General features: G+C 42.1%; 1 protein-coding gene across 4 annotated transcripts in view; it reads left to right on the forward strand.

Moving 5' to 3' along the window:
• Positions 1 to 20,284, forward strand: part of pkn1a (protein kinase N1a) — a 43,601-nt gene that overhangs the window by 3,431 nt on the left and 19,886 nt on the right. For 3 of the 4 annotated variants that reach the window (XM_061828643.1, XM_061828640.1, XM_061828641.1), the window contains one exon: positions 128 to 272. In XM_061828643.1, the coding sequence (XP_061684627.1) occupies positions 252 to 272 (21 nt within the window). In that variant the 5' untranslated portion in view covers positions 128 to 251. Of the gene's footprint in view, positions 1 to 127; positions 273 to 18,749; positions 18,900 to 20,284 lie in introns of those variants that run through there. The other variant, XM_061828639.1, reaches the window with a different exon arrangement.

Raw genomic sequence — 20,284 nt, forward strand, 5'->3', positions numbered from 1 at the left:
AGGCAGCGAGCACGTTCTCCTTAGTATTTTTTTAATACAACGTGAGAGGGGAGAAAAAAAAAAAGCTCGGTGAAACAACAGACAGGGTGGGGCGAGGATTACCTCATGACCGCTTTTATGTCAACAGGCAAAAGTTGAGACCACGTCCATCGTTGTTGTGTATCCATTGTCGCTCGTTGGCGAAGGGGTGGCGAGGATAAGCCCCACATGAGCACAGGTCGTCCGGCACGGACACTGCGACCGGCACCGCGATGGCCAACGACTCCATACAAGTAAGTTGACCAACGCTCCATTGGAATAATGTCCTTTAAAAAAAAAAAAAAATCCCTCAATGATTGAAAAATGCCTGGTGATTTAAAGCTTGGTACACGTCTTACAAATCCTGCCAGGGAATGCATGTAGCCCAATTTTAAGTGTGTGCACAAAATAGCAACGTGACAATATTTGCAAAAAATGAAAAAATGCTGAGGTTGATGCAATGCACCAAGAATTTAGAAAATTGGACGATGGATCATGGAGAGTTCCAGGTTTTTTTTTGTGCTGGGGGAAAAAGATTTTTAGGGGTAGGGTTTTGTGTGATAACGCCTACAGAAGATCTGGTCAAAAACCTTAAAATTTGAGTAGAACAGTATAATGTGATTGTTTCTCAACATGCCCGTTTGATGATTTTTTTTTTTTTAAGCCCGCTGCTTGGGAAACCCCTTCGCGGAGTGCTTGACAAGATTCAGTTCCAAATCTAAAATAAGATGTCCTCTGTCTTGACAGGTTCAAACACTTCTACTACCACAAACTGAACATTATTTGTGATTTCTGACCTGTGCATTGGAGCATATTTTTCCAGTATTAGGAGTTCCGACCTGATCTTGTTGGTATTGAATCCCTAAGCCTATATTTGCTTCTTCTTCTTCCTCTTTTCCTTGTGGTGCTGATCCAAATTGGGATTGGTTCAAAGATCAATGCCATCACCTTTCTTTGGGGACAAAAATGTGTGTCCTTTAGACCCCTGGTGGTTCTACAAAATGTAAATGATCCCCAGCGATACAAAATTCTAAATGTATAGAATGTATAGGAAAACCAATATCAAGTATTGTGGTTATTGACATGTACTATGTTCCATGGATGTGACCTCTTTGTATTCTCATCTTGTTTTTTAAAATTGGGAAGTCAAAAAAATAGAGGTGGGATCAAAGAGACCCTCTTAAACAGCTGTGGATATAACCTTTAAAAGCAAAGAGGTCTTCTTGGAATTTGGTGAGCATCTAGTCTATGTTGCTATAGCCTCTCAGAATGAAATTGATAAAAAAATCCTTCGTAAATGTGAATCAGTGGTCGGGCATGTAAAATATCTTTCATGGAAGACTGAAATATTTAAAAGCCATCTTAGGGACTGTGGGTGGCCCTGGTACAGTGTTCTGAGGAACCCCTTGTGCACTCACTTTAATTGGAAATAGTTTCTTTCTTATTAATAATTTACAGTGCAACACGTTTGGGACCTGGACTGAGACCCCACATAGGGTTCAGTCACCTTCATATGGCGAGTGTATATAATATACATAAAGTAATGTTTTGACAAAAAATGCATGTCCGTGGTTGTTTCGTGTGGTGACGACAAGAGCAAAAATAGCCACAATAGTGGTGTTTGTTTTGAGAAGACGGGTTACGTGACCACTTCCCTGTTACAGTTGTCTTTTCATGTGCATTTGCATTTTACTGAGAATAGTACCATGCTTAGAAGGCACCTATTGCGTCAAAAAGTTCTCTTGACATTGCAAATTCTCCTGCGGGGGGTTCACAATGAAGAATTCTGCTAATTTTCAAGTTATGCCCCAAGGTGGAATAACATTTTGGAGTCTGATATGTGCCGTATATGTGTTGATGTTTTAAGAGTGGGGTTGTGACAAGGAATTAAGGATGCCCACAAATGTCACACATCTGACTGTGCACTCACAAGTATCGTCTGATTGTACGGCAAACTCGCTTTCTTGATGCAACAAGGGGAAGCTGTATGTCATCCTCTCGAGGAGTGAAACGGGCCACACGTCAACATTGCATTATCCCAGTTGGAGCTTGCCAAGTGCGAATCAGTAATAAGAGTATTATGATGGTGATGGGGACCAAAGAACAGAGCTAAATGGTGGACCATGAAATAAAACATGGGTTGACATCTCACAACTCATTTAAAAAGTTTGTTTGTTTGCTGGATTATGGAATGGGATTGTTACAAAACTTGGGAGACAAGGAAGAGCTTGTTAAATTCTTCTACTGGCCTCAATTCACTTAAGGTCTTCAGTTTGGAGCAGAGTGATTTTAATTGAAGACCGATGATCTGGCATTTCTTTGTGGGGAAAAAAAACTTGCCTTCAAGGCATCTAGTGGGGTCCAAAAAAATTGAAAAAAAATTTGTGTCCTAGCTGATGTTCAAAGTGATCCTCGTCTAACTTTTCCTTCAATTTGGATACTGATGAAAGATAATCTTTGTATGTCAGTGTTTTGAAGCCAAAACAGTTGTCGAATTCATTGACTCATGGGAGATTGGTTGTCTGGAACTCAGGAGGTGGTGCACTTCTTCTACAGGAGCAAATTAAGTCTTTGTTTTGAATTGCATCAGGAGCTCATAAGTTTAGCATGTAGAGCAGCAGGTAGTAAAAACGAGACGGTCTGAGTTTAATTATGCTGCTTACGTGCTTATTGGACTGCTTATAAAAGCTTCACGTAGGGTGACTTATCCACTTGAAGGGGTCCTAACACTGTGCTTTGACGCCGTGGTGTCTCCAGGCCAGACCGTAGAGTTCCTGCCTGGATGTAATTGTTCCATTATGCTTGGTCCATGGGAAAAATATGCACCAAACGGATACACCTCAGCGTATTGGTGTACCAACTAGTTTCGGACCAAGGTCATTCATTCATTTGAAACTCCTCTCATGAAGTCAGCACACTTTGTAAGAGTAAAATGATCTGGAGATGCAACCCTTCCGGGGTTCTCTTATTTTGGTTAAATTTCCCTCAAGGATAACACACCACAGGGAAGTGTGATAGATAAATATGAGAATCGGTGGCAAACAACATAGCTCGAGGTGTCCCTTTGCTGCAGTTAAGTACGAACTATGTCCCGTTCATTCATATGTATTCTATTGTACTGCGCTTGTGTAGAAGTGAAACAACTCAGATGATTTCCACACATACATTTGAATTTTTTTCACTACTCAAGGATCAAATGATAACGCATTTGTTGGCTTTCAAATCACAGCAACTACAACCTGTAATTATATGTCCATTTTGTGCATTTGTTGGTTGAATCAGAATCATCTTTATTCATCAAGTATGTCAGAAACATACAAAGGATTTGTCTCTGGTAGCTGAAGAAAGGCGTTTTCTACAAATGCACAATAACACAAACAACATGAATTTTCTGTGGACAAAGTGGACCATACATCATCTTGTGTAGTTATTTCTGAGGACCACATTTGCCTACAAAGTCTAAAAAAAATGCCAAAGGGAAAAAAATACCTCCAGCAAGAGTTTTCACCATGGTAAATTATCCTGTCACTAAAATACTGGTCTGCGATCAGCTGACAACCAGTTCAGGGTGTACCCCGTCTCCCAACCGAAGATCGGAGGGAAAGGCTCCGGCACACCCCGACCCTTGTGCAGATGAGCGGCTTAGTTAATTAATGGGTGGATGGATGAAATACTGGTTATGTGCAGCTAATCATAATGGTGTCTTTGTCAACTTTTAACTGAGTTCTTGAGTTATCCTAAGCAACAAAGGGTAAAATGGTGCAGATTAGATTATGTAGTCATGCTAAGAAAATGTTTGATGGATGTTGGATATTATGCATTTTTTACTTGGCTTCTCGTTTTAAACTGTCCCCCGACTCCGCTATTCCCATCGCGTGTTATTTGTATGCCCAACAGGAAAGCACTACTATTAAACATCCACGAGTAGAAGGCCCCCCAGTGTCACGCTTCCTCCCAAAATATTTGAGGGGAGACACAAATTCGAGCGAGTACATTATATTGCTGAATCTGCAGCCGTTTGGTCTCGCCTGTAATGTTTTTCGCATGGTCAAAGTTTGCACAGACAGAGAACGCGCTGGAGTATTCCTAACAAGGCCATACCATGACATAAGTGCGAAGAGATGCACAGTCCATTTTTTTTTTTTAAATTTTCTCTGACGTCATTTCGCCGCAGGCGGACGTGCATTCCAAGTTCATGGCAAAGCTTCAAGTAACAATGAAGCACCGAAGACACACAGAGATCACATTCTCATTCATTCCTATGGAAGACATCCAGTCAAACAGGACCGTGTACTCCCAACCATGTGATGCCATATTCAACATTTTATTTTTTTATCCTTAACTTGTAGCACAAGGACACTTCCTCATAATGACTCTTCTAAATGACTGCATGCTTTGTTTTGTCTGGCGCTGAAAAGAATTAATCATGTTTGTTATACTTGCATAGCTTGGAATGGTGTCTCGTACGTAAACCAAGCCTGTAATTGGTCGTCTTGGATCTCGTTTTACAGCGCAGGTGTTTCGCATTACGTTACATATTCATATTACCACCATGACATCGACACTATGACATCGTAGCAGAACAACTGTGTAGTGCTGACATGAGAATCAAATAAATAAGCACTGCATTACGGCATCCAGAAAAAGCAACATTTATTCCGCTTTCTTAAATGGCTGCTGTTGAGTTTGGGGTAGTAATTTTGAACAGGGTTTCTACTGCGGGGAGTGGCGACTTGAAGGTTGCATTTCCTGATGTAAAGTACATACTAACACCGGCACCTGGTTGTAACTCACCAATGGGGAAATCAAGAGAACTATGAAGCAATATAATGGAAATGATCCACAAGTTGAAATAAACGTACAATGAAGCATTTCTCAAAGTGCAGTATCAAGGCCAATCCCAATTCTACCCATCAGCAACTGATTTTGCACGTTAAGTTTGATCGGGGTGGGGTCCTCTGAGGCTCACATGGCTTCGGCCCCCGGGGTGGATGGTAGAGTGTCTAAAGGGCTTTATGCCGAGGGCCTCAGCGATACAATAGTAGGTATTGTCTGACACTCGCACCCTAGATCACATTCTGTTCACTGCCAGTTCATTTTGCCACATCCTTTGACTGTGGCGGCGTGCGGCCGCACCCTCACCAACCGACCAACCAAACCAGATGCCTCATCAAGCCCCCCCTTACAGTCATGTGTTTAAGTATTGATGTTGGGAAGCCCCCTTTAAAACAGTTTGTCTATCCTTGTTGATATTCGTATCCTCCGTCCCCCCTGTGAAAACATCTCATATGTCATGTGACCTCACAAACGTTACTCCACATTTCAGGGTCTGATGGACCCCCTCCCGCCAGTCCATCAAAAATGAGTAGTGTTCCGTATGGGTTGTTTTCACTCCTGTCACATTTTTTGCCGAATTACCCATACACCGCTTCAACCTCCATGTGCTGACCGTGTCGCCGAGCTAACAAGCTCAATCGATACTCTTTTCAGAAGGCCAACATTACAGTTAAGATCCTTTTTTGTTAGTCACTTGAAAGATTTGAGAATTTTGTGAAATACTGGATTTGTTTATTCTTTTGTCTTTTTGCCATTGTCATCAAATTTTAAACATAATCAACATTTCGCTTTGCTTGTGGCGAACCAATATACAGGTTTTACTTAAAAAAAAAATGGAATAAATGGAATAAATATCAACGAGGAAAGGTGCAGCGATGATTCAGAGCTCAGCACACACTGCATCAATTTTTGTTTAGCTATAACAACCCAACTATAAAAAACAAGACTGAACTAACCATTTACGAAGTGTTTTGAGCAGACAAGTGTGGGATCCCACTGCTCCTCCGTCGGGATTTCTGTCACATGGAGTAAAAGATCAAGGGCACAATACTGCGCGTTTGTGACGCAGTCCTGAGTCCCATGATGTGTGTATGCCACGTAGCCGAGTAGTCAGTCTGGGCTTGATGTGCTGTCGGTCGCGTCTTCAGTAAATGCAGTTAGAAACATAATGTCGTCCACCTTGCGTGTGTATGAGTAATGGAGCTGAGGGATCAAAAATGGCTGCTGTTTGAGGCAACACAACGGGTGACGTCACTTGAAAACAACCCATTGTGTGAGGCGGTAGTAATCTGGATGGAAATAGCTCACTCATCCGTTTTTTAGTGTTCTTCTGAAGACATCCATGCAGGTGAACGTGCATCCCTGTATCTACTTAACTCTTTTCTTCTGTCTCATGAAAGACTGGTAATTTCTCATTTTCGGTCTCACACGGAAGCAGGCCTGATTTGTCAACACCAGCAGCCTTGCACCCTGACATACCTTGACCTTTGACCCTCCCTCATTATGGCATTGCCCAGGGCACATGCATCAATCTCAGCGCCATTGCTGTCACGTTGTTTAAACGTTGTCAGGACGCCGGATAATCAAACCTTTCCTGTCTCAGAAACCTTAAATCAGGGTCATCCCTTGACTTTATTTGTTCATTCTCTTACTCACACCATTGTGGTAGTCACCCCAACAGGGCGCTGGCTGGTAAAGGAGTTCTTGAACTGAACAATGGGCCACCTCAACTGGATAAACGAGGCACGCTTTCGCAAAGCTGACTCGGCAAACACAAAGCTCACTTGCAAATGTGAGTGCACGTGCATCTTAGTGGAAAGTAGCTCTGTCATGAAACAATGCTTGAGCCATAAATTTCATCCTGGAAGGAGTCGAATGGAAATGCCGTTGTGAGGGTTTTGAGAAACATCACACCTTAAGTTATTGTTAGCTTAAGATGATGTCACATTCAAACCTGTCATCAGTAAGGATGAACTTGAAAACTTTACAGAACATTTTCATCAGTACTGCGTATCCCTGTATCATGTCATTGCTATTGATCAATCGTTTCATGGGATAATGTAACTACAAATGTTAACAAAAGTGGAAACATCTCATGTATAGACTAGATAAATTGAAAAAATTACAAGACGATAAAGTTCTATCCTTCATGTCCAAAGGCTAAATGATTACGTCTGTGTTGTGCTTATGATTCCATCCCATACGGCCACTAGTAATTGCAAAAATGTCATGATGGCCAAAGAACTGGAAATTGGGTTTATTGCAGTGTAGTAGCAGAAAGGAAGATGATGAGGTTCTCGCTTGGAGTGAACAGGTTGGATAGGATTAGAAATGAGCTCATTAGAGGGACAGACAAACTTGGATGTTTTAGAGACAAGGTTAGAGAGCGCAGACTTTGATGGTTTGGACATGTATAGAGGCGAGAGAGTGAGTATTTTGGCAGAAGGGTGCTGAGGATGGAGCTGCCAGGCAAAAGTTGCGAGAGGAAGACCAAACAAAAGGTTGATGGATGTTGTGAGGGAGAACATGAGGACAGTGGGCGTTAGAGAGGAAGATGCACGAGATAGGCTTAGATGGAAAATGATGACACGCTTTGGCGACCCCTAATGGGACAAGCCGAAAGGAAAAGAAGAAGAAGAAAAGGCAGTGTAGTAGTATTAGTTCAGTACCATATTGCCATCAATCAATATAAAGCTTTGAAATTTAAACAACTCTAAGGTCAACTAGCTAGGAGCAACAGTTTGGTATCAACTTTTTTTGTGTCATCCTGGTTGATGAGCAACAAATAAAAACAGGACTCTCGGTTGAAGCTAAGTACCAGTAAAGATCTAGACGGATCGTAATCTACACCAGTGATTCCCAAACAGTGTGCCGGGATACATTAGTGTGCCGTGAGCGCTTTTCAGGTGTGCCGTGCGAAGTTATCCAATTCTATATAATTGCTAAGCTAAAAAAAAAAAGAAAACATTTATCCAAAGAAATAATGTATTTTTATTCATCTATTTATGCCAGTGAGGCACAATGACAGACAGAACAAAAAAATCCTCTTCTATTAGATGGCAGGAAGTACATACAGTAATTAATCGATCCATTTTTGGTGACATTTACTTTTGTTGGTGTGCTGTGGGATTTTTCAATTGTTACATATGTGCCTTGACTCTATAAAGGTTGGAAATCACTGATCTAGATGGAAGTAAGAATCCTATTTTTTTTCCCTTCAATGTGAAATAAATGAAATGCAGCAGAGATTGCGTGAGTATCAAATTGAAAGGCCACATTTTCCTGCCACCTGTTTCTGGGCCAAAAATGCTCCGCTTGAACACAGCGCAGAGACGAGAGCAAGCAACCCTCTGTTGGCAGCAGCTGCCGCTGGTTTATCTTTGTCCATTATCCCGAAAGGGAAAACTGGAAAGTCGAGGCCTGTTGACATAAACAAAGCGTGTTTGTACAGCAACCGAATTGCATGCTTCTGAAGGATGTCACATTCGATATATAGCCATTTCATAGAAAATGTGCTTTTCTCAGATACCTTCTCAATCAAACTGCCTTTTGAATGTGTACTTTTGCGTGATTTACCATGTTTCCCTTGCTTTTACTGTACCCGCTCCCTGTTTTTCTCCTGTTCGTTCTGCTCCCTTCTCCTCAGACTACAGCTGTTGCTTTCCCTCTCCCTCCCGCTAGAACCACCCCTTTGTTTTCCCTTTTGGGTTGAACCTCAAGAGCTGTCGTCTGCTGGGGGATAATTAGAAAGGAAGAGGCTTGTTGGTCCTACAAACAATACTTGCAAGCTAAATATGGTTACACTTATCACAACTGTGGTGTAGAATCATCCTCATGTAGTGAAACAAGGAGAACCGAATGAATGAAGTCAGTTTGGATTGCTCTAATAACCTTTTGAGATATGCGGCATTCTAGTTATCCATGTTTGTGTGTGAAGTTGTGAATTGTAATTGGCTTTAGAAAAATTCCCCACAAATAGTCCCTCGTCTCAACAATGTGTGCGCAGATCAAGTTATATGAGGAAACACAATGGCTTAAAAATGACAGCTTGAAATAATTATGGTGTTCCTGATCACAAAAACAAAGAGATACAAAAGTAGTCACAAGAGCCATTACACAAGATCCAACATTTAACTGCTTTTTACAAGCAACCCATCAGTGAAAGAATTTATACCAAAATGATGTAGTATTTTGCTGAAATTAAGTTAATGTTTCACCATTTAAGAATGTAATACTTTGAAACTGAGGAATACATCAATCTTAGCATTGCCCGTAATACTTTCTCTCAGTGGTGTTGCTTCAGACCTCCATTGCATATTTTTCAGAGCTGCTTGCAAAAGGTGTCGACATGCTGTGTTTAAAAAAAAAAAAAAAAAAAGCATCACTGCTCTACAATCTATATTCATCCAGCCACAGTGCTGTGGAATTTCAACAATATGCAGCATCACATATTTTTGTGTTTCTCTATGATTATACAGTGCACATAAGCGCGTTATTTCTGTATAAATAATGACGGATGTCATGAACATATTGAGTCAGTCTGATGCATGCTGCACTCATGTCAGTAATGTCAGAACATAACACTGTAGTGGTATTTGTGCTTTTAATCTTTTTCCTGCAAACTTTCTATTTCGCTAATGCGTCATCGTTGCACATGTAGTGCAGTTAGTAGTATATGTTTGCAAATTTATGTCGCCAACTGCAGGCCTGGCATATAAATGGTGTTGCAAAATGGAATTGTGCAGCCTGTGCATACATAACATAGCATTCATCCATATATTTGTAGTTGCGTATATATGCGCCCTTCATGGCTCCCATTCCTTCAAATGTTAAAAACAAGAAATCCTACATCTGGTCTTTCCTGGTTCCTTACCTAGAAGGGGGCAGGGCTGTCAAGGAAAGATGCCATCAGGAGGCCCGCATGGCTGATTTATGTATGCCCGAATACCCGACCACGCATGCACATCTGGTTGTATACAACCATCAGGTTTCTATGCGAGTTTCCCTAGAGCACAGATGTCAAACTCGAGGTCTGGGTTTCAATTCAGCCCACCACAACAGTCTGTAAGACCCACTAGGGCAAATCATATTTGTCTACTTCCTTTCTAGTTGAAGTTGAAAATTCTATAAAAAAATGTATCCAGGAGAGAGGTGTGTTAATAATGCCAGTTTCAGAACGGATCATTCCTATCTTCAAACATTTACTACTGCAAAAACTGATTCTTATTCTGCACAACTCAGGTTGACCAGTGTGTCAGAATGTGTCAATGTCCATCATTGATTATTTCATAGTAATAAACTATTTACCAGTTTTCTCATTCCACGGTGCACAGCATGGCGTCCATATTTACATATGCTGTTTTCAGTTTAAACACATTCACTCTTAAGTGAGATTTTTTTTTTCATTTTTTTTTTTCTCCGTGCAACGGGCCTGTCTCAGGGGACGATTAACAGAGCATTTGCTGTCAAATTATGTCTGGCTTTTAGGTAATGGACTCAAATGCTTTTTCCCTTCTTATTTAATTAAGCCCTCGCTTCCGCCCAGCAGCCATTACTCAATCAACCCTAAATAGTTTATGCAACCTGAGGTCATCCCATCAAATTATTTAAACCTTAAATCGCTTGTATGCCTTTCAACCCAGCCAGGCGCTATACCGTCGCAATTGTTTCACACGCCCAAAAGGCATCTCGCAATCAGATTGTTATATCAGAAGCAGCAGTTTCTGGTGTGGTGTATAAAATAGTTGTCAAATGGGGAAAATTGCTTTTGACACAACGGGGAAGGACTACCGAGTGTAGAGTGTAAACAAGTGCTGTCTCACCTCTGTTACGGCTTGGATGCGACAATTGTTGGGTGAATTTTGTGCCCTTGTTCCACAGAATAGTCACACGGAAACAGGATGCCAAATGAAATGATCTTTCTTAGTTAAACCCGCATGCTGTCATCAGATTTAAATGTAGACTTTTTCAGAGAATCAACAAATTATGCAACATGTTAACATTGTTGCAGCACGGTGGACAAGCTGGGAAGCATTGGCCTCACAGTTCTGAGGTCCTGGGTTCGATGCCCTACCCGCCTGTGTGGAGTTTGGATGTTCTCCCCGTGCCTGCGAGGGTTTTCTCCAGGCTCTCCGGTTTCCTCACACATCCCAAAAACGTGCAACATTAACTGGACACTCTAAATTGCCCCTAGGTGCGATTGTGAGTGTGGCTGTTTGTCTCGATGTGCCCCGCGATTGGCTGGCAACCAGTTCAGGGTGTACCCCGCCTCCTGCCCGTTGACAGCTGGGATAGGCTCCGGCACTCCTGCGACCCTCATGAGGATAAGCGGCTCAGAAAATGGATGGATTGATGGATTAACATTGACACAAAAGCATTTCCAGGTTGTATTTTTTTTATGTTTTTGGGCCTGCACAAGGAGATGCACACCCGTTACATGGTGTGATATGGTATGCTCACTCGACCCCTCTCGTGACGTGTTCTAAGCACTCGCACACATGCACACGCACGCATAAACTCAAAACAGGACTGCTTAGCCAGTCCTGCAGGACTCCTGTTGACACACCCACAACAAAACATCATAGAGAAACACACACGGGAAGGGAACCCCCTCGAGAAGGCTTGCCACCTAAAATATTCACCAATTAATAATAAGGTGCAGTTTTAATTCGAGCAAGTCAGGTTATGCATGATGTGTAGGTAGTGAATTGAAAATGGGGGGGGGGTGTCACATGGTAGTATTAACTTGATATGCCACACATGCATGACTGGTCCCTCAAGGAAAAATAGTCAGAGTGAATGTGCTTGCCTAGGAGGTTATGTTAAATTATTACGTAACTCAAGCTAGACTCTATCTGAGGATTGTATTTATGGGCTGGAGTGAAGGGTCACCGGCTTGACAGAAGAATATATTTGGTATAAATTATGGACATAGTGCATTTTGCTCTTGTAGTCCAAAATCTGCTGCTTGTCTAAATTGCTCACCTTGTCCTTGAGCTTGTTGTCCTCTACGGTAGATTTTATTTTGAAAGTATAAGACTCCAGGTTGTCACATATTTGCAGTTTGGCACCCGCGGATTCACCTATACGCAGATTTGTTTTCAACCTCCCGCAATGTAAAAAAAAAAGTTCGCCATTTTTCCTTGCTTTTTTTGCAAGTGAACTAATCCGAAAACAACTACTGTGTTTTGTCATTAAATCTACCTTTTATATGGATTATACTGCCCCCTGGTGACCGAGGAGCTCACTCCAGAAGGAGCGGCACAATGGCCATTGAATCATCATGATTCACAAACTTTGATTCTTTACATTCCATTTAATTATTTTTACTGCATATTTTTAGAACGTACAATACTATAAATACTATTTTGCTGATTTAAAAAAAAAAAAGCTTTTTGGGGCGCTGGAACAGTTTGAGATGTGGGTGTGGTCACAGAATGAATGAAGCTCATACTATAATAAAATCTTCAATTAAATTTATAGAAACAAGTACACAGTACATTATCCTGTACGGCTTTATTAGCGCTCTGAACTGTCTTCTGAAACCACATTTCTGCAAATAATGGCAAGGGATGTTTATTTACTTAACTGCAGAAAGCGGACGCACCTTTTATTTTTATGCACTTTTTGGTTAGATTTAAATCGTGAAGGAGATTTTTTTTTTTTTTCCAATGTCCACACCACACTTTAAATCTATACCGAGAGACTTGTGAAGGGGTCTGTAGCTAATGGTATGTGTGTGCGCAATTGGGCTTGTGTTTTATATTCTATTCTTATTTATGCAGCACTTTGTTTCAGCTGCAGTTTTTTTTTCTTAAATAAAATTTAGTTGTAATATAAGAGTATATCATCAACTGATTCCTTAGGCCTCATCTTCCCCCTCTCACCCTGGCCGGCCATCACGCGCACTCCCGCTCTCGAGCACATCGAGCGTGACTTGCTGTCAGGCTCTCGCAGCATGTCTGCAGGCCTGGGCCACAAGTCCCATTTTTTTTTTTTTTTTTTTTTCCCAGTCCAGAACAATGCTGTGATTGTGATGTGCAATCGAGAGTCGCACGGAAAAGAAAGTCGCCATGATGAAGCGGTGTGCGACGTTACAGCAGCTTTCTGGCGATCTCGACATTGATGTCACGTATCGCCCTTGACCTGTTTTTTCACGAGGTCTGTTTGGTCCTCCTCCCCCTCTCTGATGTGTGTCAGTCCTGCTGGTGGCCTCTCACAATGCTTTTTATTGGTGACTGACTTTTTGTGGTGACACCCTCTTCTTGGTTCTCTCCTTCCCCCTCTGTCCTCTTTACCAACACCTGTCTTTTCTCCCAGGCTGTCCACGTTTTTCAGTTTCCAGGCTGATCTTTTGTGCATCTCATGGGGAGGGGTGAGGGGGAGAAGCTTTTCTTCGCATGCTTCCCACCCTCTCTGTTCTGTCTCAGCAAAAAGACACAGGCAGGAGCTAGGGCAGGGGTTGGGAACCTATGGCTCGCGAGCCATTCCTGGCTATTTTGGTGGTTACATGTGGTTCTCGGAGCCCTCATAACGACATACTGCACATGTGATTGCTCAAGTGCAGAGAACGTTTGTCCTAATGGGGTCGCCGTAGTCTGGTGTGGGAGGCAACGCAAATGACGCAGAGACAGTTTGGCCTAGTGGGAATGCCGTAGTTTTACATAGTAGTCGTCCACAGGTGCAGAAGATCATGTCGGAACAACAAATAATGAAAAGGCTTTTGACAAAGATGGCTCAAAGAAAAAAATATGAGGAGTACAGAAGTTTTCAACAAGGATGGACAGCCTTTGTGGAGATGGTGGGTTTTGCTGTGTTTAAATTCACAGATGGGGAGTATGTCAAAACATTCGTACTCGACGTTGCCAATAAACATTTTGCAAACTTCACATAAGGACAAAATAAAACTTAGAAAAGGTATGCCTTTGTCGGCAAGAACCGTTCACCATCGTACCATCATGATGGCAAATCAAATGGAATTACCATCACGATTAAAGGATGGAAGTCTCAACGCCTGCATGAAGCTTAATCTGACGATGTATGAACTCCAAAGCCATCAGCAAAACCGTGCAGCACTAGCTGTCGCATTAACGATAAGAAGTACTTTTGTCATCAACGTAACAATGTTATTTAAAATAACTTGTTGTACTCTAAAAGTGTTGGTCTTACATAAATGCGCAAATACACTTGTACTTAGTTTTTTTTTAATACTGCATGGCTGCTTTGAATTTACATTTTAAAATATTTGGCCTTTATGGCTCTTTCAGTCGAAAACGTTCCTGACCCCTGAGCTTGGGAGTTGTTTGCTCCAAAGAAAATACATATGCTGTTTGGGTGTCATCTTCTTACTGGGTTAATGTTGTTGTCCACTGGGTTAATTGTGACACTGCACGACACGGTAGCTTCATTTTAAAGCACAGTGGCTCTTCATATAGCCATAGCTTGGAGAGGGGGCTCTACTTTATGTGAATTGCAGTGGATAGGGACCGAGCCTCCAACAAATGGCAATAATCCGCAACTAATGGAGCACCCCCCACCCACCACTCAAAACAAACAAAAAAGAGGTTTATGTCCTTCGGTCACAGTTCTGAGATTCAGGATTTGAATCTGGCTCATGCCTTCCTTTGTAGCAGTTGGAGTTCTCCCACATGCTTGTATGGAGTTTGTTCAGCTTGTTAAATGACCAGATCAAGAGCTGCTATAACTGCAAATGACCTGATTGTATAATTTCTTACATTTGTATTTGTTCCCCTTGTGCTAATGGCCTACTGTCTAAATACTTGTGCACCTTTAAATTTCTTCGGCTCCCTGATTTAGCATTCCTTAACTCTCTCTGTCCCTATTTACCACATTACTTGGCATCACTACTCAGAATGCCCGCAGTTGTTTCCTTTGTGTGACGTCGCACAAACACTCAAAAGCAATCTGTCACGTTTCCCTCGTCATTCTCGTGCGCAGCGCCAGTTGTTGGTATTCAAGGTAAACGTCCCTGTTCGACCTCACATTGAGCAGCAACTCCAATCTCCTTTTCACGGGAAGTGACACAAAGCCGCGCTGACATCAGATCAGTGCTACAGGCTAATCAGCTGCGCCCGACCCATTTTCAACTCTTTAAGTTGATATCGCTGCATTTCATGGTGCAGCTCGTCTCCCAGCAGATAGTCGAGAGCTGTCAGAACCATCACCATTACTGTCAGACTTCTTTCTCTCACTAATGTCCTCTTGTAATATTAGCGCATCTCACGCATGCACACACACACACACACACACACCAAAATCCCCCTCTTAATTTCTTAGTCATGTTTTTTTTCCCCATTTGTTTACGCTTATTCACCACAAAGTCCTCCATATTTGACTATCCCTTATCTAATCCTTTATCTTGACGGTCCTAGAATCTGTTAAATTCTGGTAAGACTTTCAGTTCCTGATACGAACAGCCTGTGAGGTTACGGAAATCAGCGTTTGCACTTGGGCGCATTCTTTGGTAAAATGTCCTCCACATAACTAATTCCAAGGCAAGAATTTGTTAAAGCTCCCTCTAAACTAAACCCAGAGTTGAGCAAAATATTCCACATGAGGCCGATGTGTTTACAGTCCCACCTTGTCTCGCTATAAACAAAATTCCAGATCGTTTCATCACCGTCCTCAGGAAGGTAGCTTCTTCATGCCAATGTACTTACTTGCCGGAGTATGATTGACAGCTGTCATCAGTCCTCAGAAGTGTGGGAGGGCAAGCAATTCGAAGATGACTGTTCAGCTCATAAAGCATGTCTGTAATGGATCAATGACAAGTCGCCCGCCATGGCCAAGGCCAGAGATTATGCCTACAGACGGTAACAAGGACAGATTTTTTTTCTTTTTAATAAAGCAATGGAGTAGCTATTTACTCCCTTTGCTTATTGAATTATTAGTGTTTAGTCGTATTATTCTGACAAATGAATCACCTTTTTGGTGGGCTCTATATAATAGGGTCATCTGATATATATTATCTGGGACAAAAAAACAGCCCGATTGTCTTTGAATGTGTACTGGGCTTTAAGTGGACAACACCAGGTTGCTGTATGTTGTTTAGGACACGTAGCAGTTGGAAGGACATATCCTTCCTCAATGGAATTGATATTTCATTGTCCCCTGCCCAGATTCATGACACCCTAGGCTAGGCAGCCCCCTAAATGGAACAGAGTCTCTTCTATTTACAGTACCACAAGAATTTTTGGGCGGGTTCAAAATAAATCCTCAATTTTGTCAAAATAAGCCCGTCTGTCCTAGGGAGGAACCAATCTTTGGAGCCAAAGCCCACAACACAATATACATGAAGTCAAAATGTAGTTTGACGTTAGCCATTTAGTAGCCAATGTCAGTCCAATATCTGCCAAAACTTTACCATAAGGAAACCGTGAGAAGGAGACAACCATACTAACAATTTAGCATCAGCCACACCTGATTGGTGCACTGGTTATTGATTGATTTTGGTTCTCGGCGCCGTTTCTATCTCTTCCTCCCTGTGTGCTTATTCGTCTCATCCGTCTGCTTCCACCCTGTGACCCACTCGGCGGGGCCTCATCTATCTCTCCTCCCTCTCTTCCTGTCCCCATCACGCTGTCTTTGTTTGACTGTCAGACGCTGCAACTCTCGCCGCATGTCAGGGACATTTATTAAAATGCCAAGGCATTCCCGTTTTCTTCTAGTTTTATCTATTTTGGGAGGTCTCATTCCCTCTCTAGGGTTCTCTGCCTTGCAGTCATTCAGGTAGACATTCTGGGCAGGTTTTTTTTTTCCCCCCCTTCCCCAACAGATTGCTTTTAAATCTCTTATGTGGTGGAGAGGACAACATCTGCATAAAGAAACACTCATTAGTTGAAGAGAATCATATTTTGGTTGTATTGGTCTGGCCTGTCTGTGACGTAGCATTTTCCTCCACAAATAATTAACTGGCATCACCTGGATGGTTGTTGGCCAAGTGACGAGTCCTTTAAAAAGCTGAAATCAGCTCCATCTCCGGTTCGTACAGCAGTCATTTTAGATAACAGATGAGTTGGGTTAGGGTTATAGTTGAAATACACAGCGTTCTCTACGTAACCTCCAAGTTAGTCCATCGATCTGCTGGAGCGGGCAAATGGCGCACTTTACGCTGGGCTGGTTGCCGGTCCATCGCAGGTAACTTGAGTGACCCTGGAATGGTTGTCAATCACTAGGCGTGGAGAGTGATCCTCCATTGTTTGCATGAAAGTCCCCCCTGTGAACCAGTACAGCATCACTGACCTCAATTTACGATCAAGGTGTGATAAATTGCTTGTGGGCACAGATGTAGTTTCAATCGTGCCAGATCCCACAGAGTTTGGGTACGTGGAGTACTGTGCACACACCCTCTATGATAACAAGGAATTGGGTGGCGCTGAGTAGTGTTGTTTGACTCAAACAACAGTTACCTTCCTGGCCTTAACATGTACCGCGTCTGGAGTGACTGGTTATCACGCATAAGGAGCAGGGCCCATAGTAACGTGCTGTTTCACACACATCTAAGTTCGCTTTTCCCATCACATCTTCTCAGTCTGACCTGAGGCTTTACTCCCTGCTGCTCACGCTGTCAAGTTGAATTAGCTTGTTTCTGCTTACCCAAATGTTCCTTCGGTTCTCTAATAAGAAACAGGCTGAGTCATTTGTGGCGTGAGCTGTCACCATTTTGGTAAGGTAACACCAGGTGACAACCTGAGGGGTAAGGAGCTGACATCACTTCTTTCGAGCGCTTATAAATTTATTTACATTTTACTCTGCCATTCATTTGGTTTATCAAACCATCATTTGTCTTTGTTCTCCTTATATCGTGCAAATGTACTCAAAGTGCTACTGTCATGAAATGGATGATTTTTGTATATTAATGAAAAAATGGCAGCCGATATGGACCCATCTGATTTTTCACCGCAAAACATGATTTTGACGTATATGGCCTTTTGTCACTCTTGCCATTAAAATCCGCTCGAGGGATTTGTTTTCGACAAGAAGCAGGAAGTGACGTTAAGGGGAGTAGCGGACTCATTTTTTCCATTACTTTTACTGTGGGAAGGTAGGTCTGTTCCTTCGTGTTAACCAAAATGTCGGCTCGTCGCATTGATGGATATTGCTCGAAAACTCGGGAGGATGGATTTACTCTTCATACTTTTCAAAAAGAGCCGGTTCGTTGTGAAAAATGGATTGCAAAGGGTGCAAAGGACGAGAGATTCGTGGGTTCCAAATGACAGGTAGGTGTGTATAGAGCTACAAAAAAAATAATGCTGAGAGGTTCTCCAAGTGGGTACATCAAAATATCCGTGAGATTTCGAACAGTTGCACTAGGAACTCCAAACATTAAATACCCCAAATGGAATAGCGGTGTTTGCAGCAGAATAGTTAATCAACTTTAGTAAACAATTATTTTGTCCTAAATGTTTTTACATTGTTGTAAAGTTTTTTTTTTTTTTTTTTCTTCAGAAAATGACACAAAGATGGTGGCCACTTGTCACATTGCCATTGGAAATGTGGAAAAATGACGACGGCAGTAGACATTCATGACAACTTTACTCTGGCTTTGATCCAATACTTAGAAAACACATCCTTCCCTCACGATTTTATCAAAGGATGCGCAATATGGACTGATTTCAGATGAGGGCGTTGACGTCACACAAACTCAAGGCAATGCAGCTCCAAAATAAATTACGAAACCTTGGACAAGGTGGAAATGTACTTGATGTATGGCGTGTCTGTCACCCTTTTCTCTCGCTCCACTGACAGCCGCAGAGAAGTTTGCAGAGGAAACAGGAAAGGCCTGAGCTGGTCGGTGTTGGGACGGATATCCTCTTCAGGAGCCGTGACCCCTCCCCGCTCACTTAACGCTCCCTATCTTTATCTCTTTTTATCGGGTTCCCCCCCTCCAAACACGCCACATTTTGTCCACATTTTGGCTCGGGAGGGCACCGAAGGAGGGAGTTGTGCGCTGTGATTTTCGGATTCTCAAACCCGAGCAAACTATGTGTTGGCATGGCGACGAGGAGGACGAAGACAGTTCGGAGGTGATGTGGTGTCAGCTTGTTTGTTTGCATTGTGTGTTCTTGTAATGGCAAGTTGTTAGGACTGGCTGTGATTAACACTCTCTGTGTTCCTGACGGAGTATCTGGGTGCGAGCAAAGCAGGCACAATTCACTTGGAACTTTGAAAATGAGCACGAGTAACTTCAAAGGGACTGTATTGTGACATTTTTCTCCAAGACAACTGTAGCTCATCTGGTCATTGAGGAGACATAAAGATGCGATGTTTACCGATCATATGATCATTGAAAGCGATCGCAAAAGTTGTTGATGGAATTGAATAGTATCTTTGATTTCTGTGGCAACCCCTTGATCACCCCTTTTAGTGTTCTATAGTAGTTGCTGGACCAGCGAGGACACCTCTCATGGTATGTTACCATTAGACTCAGTGATGATGTTACTGTTCAGAGTTGTGTAGAACCCTTGAACTTCGACTGTTTGTTTACATACATGGTATTAGGTTTTCACATCCCATATTTCCTCCTATAGTGGTAATTTGTGGTTATTTACCGAACTCCAGAAGTATATGGGCATGGTTGAAGCTAAAGTCGTCTTTGTTGACTGATTGGCAGTATGATGACTCACCGAATCAGGGTGTTACATACGGAATCAAACTGCACCGCTTGGTCTAAACATTGCTATAGCAAAGATAACTTCAGTTAATCAGGGGAATGTTTTCTTTTTTTCCCTTGAGGGGCAAAAGTGAAGCAGACATTCAAGGGTATGTGTTTATATTCATGAAGTCAACAAAGCACTACGTCCACACAATAGAGTAGATTTATTAAACATTGTCATCACAATGTTGGATGTATTGATATTAGGCATTACGCCATTTCGGTCAGTGAGATTGGTATCGGCCGATCACGAGGCTTTTATGCTAATCGGTTGATCGGCTTTGTTATAATTCGCCGATCTGATCAATGACATCATTGATCAGCTCCGCAAAGCAAATGTATTTTGATAGCCCATTTCATAGGCAAAGCAAACTCTAATTAAAACAACGTACAGTGCAATAAATATTTAAAAATGGAAATACTCTAAAAAGGAGTTTTTAACCTGGGTCACAGTTTTTCCATTGCAGAGCGCCTGTCGAAGTGTCATGCTTAATCAATTGATATATTGATGGAAATATTTACAAGTGACCACCAGAAGGACCTGGTTCAACAGGCTAATAAGATTAGCAACAATGGTAATTGTAACCCATCAACAAACACACAGAGCAGGTCAGAGTGTTATATACTTTTTTTTTTTTCATGACGAGTATTATGAGGACAGGGGAAAACAATTACACGCCTCAATTTACTGTATCTTTCTTCAGAATGTGACAAATGAATGCATGTCTCAACAAATTAAACTTGTGGGGAAGCGAG

This window comes from Syngnathoides biaculeatus, chromosome 9, assembly GCF_019802595.1.
Source record: "Syngnathoides biaculeatus isolate LvHL_M chromosome 9, ASM1980259v1, whole genome shotgun sequence".
NCBI lineage: Eukaryota > Metazoa > Chordata > Actinopteri > Syngnathiformes > Syngnathidae > Syngnathoides > Syngnathoides biaculeatus.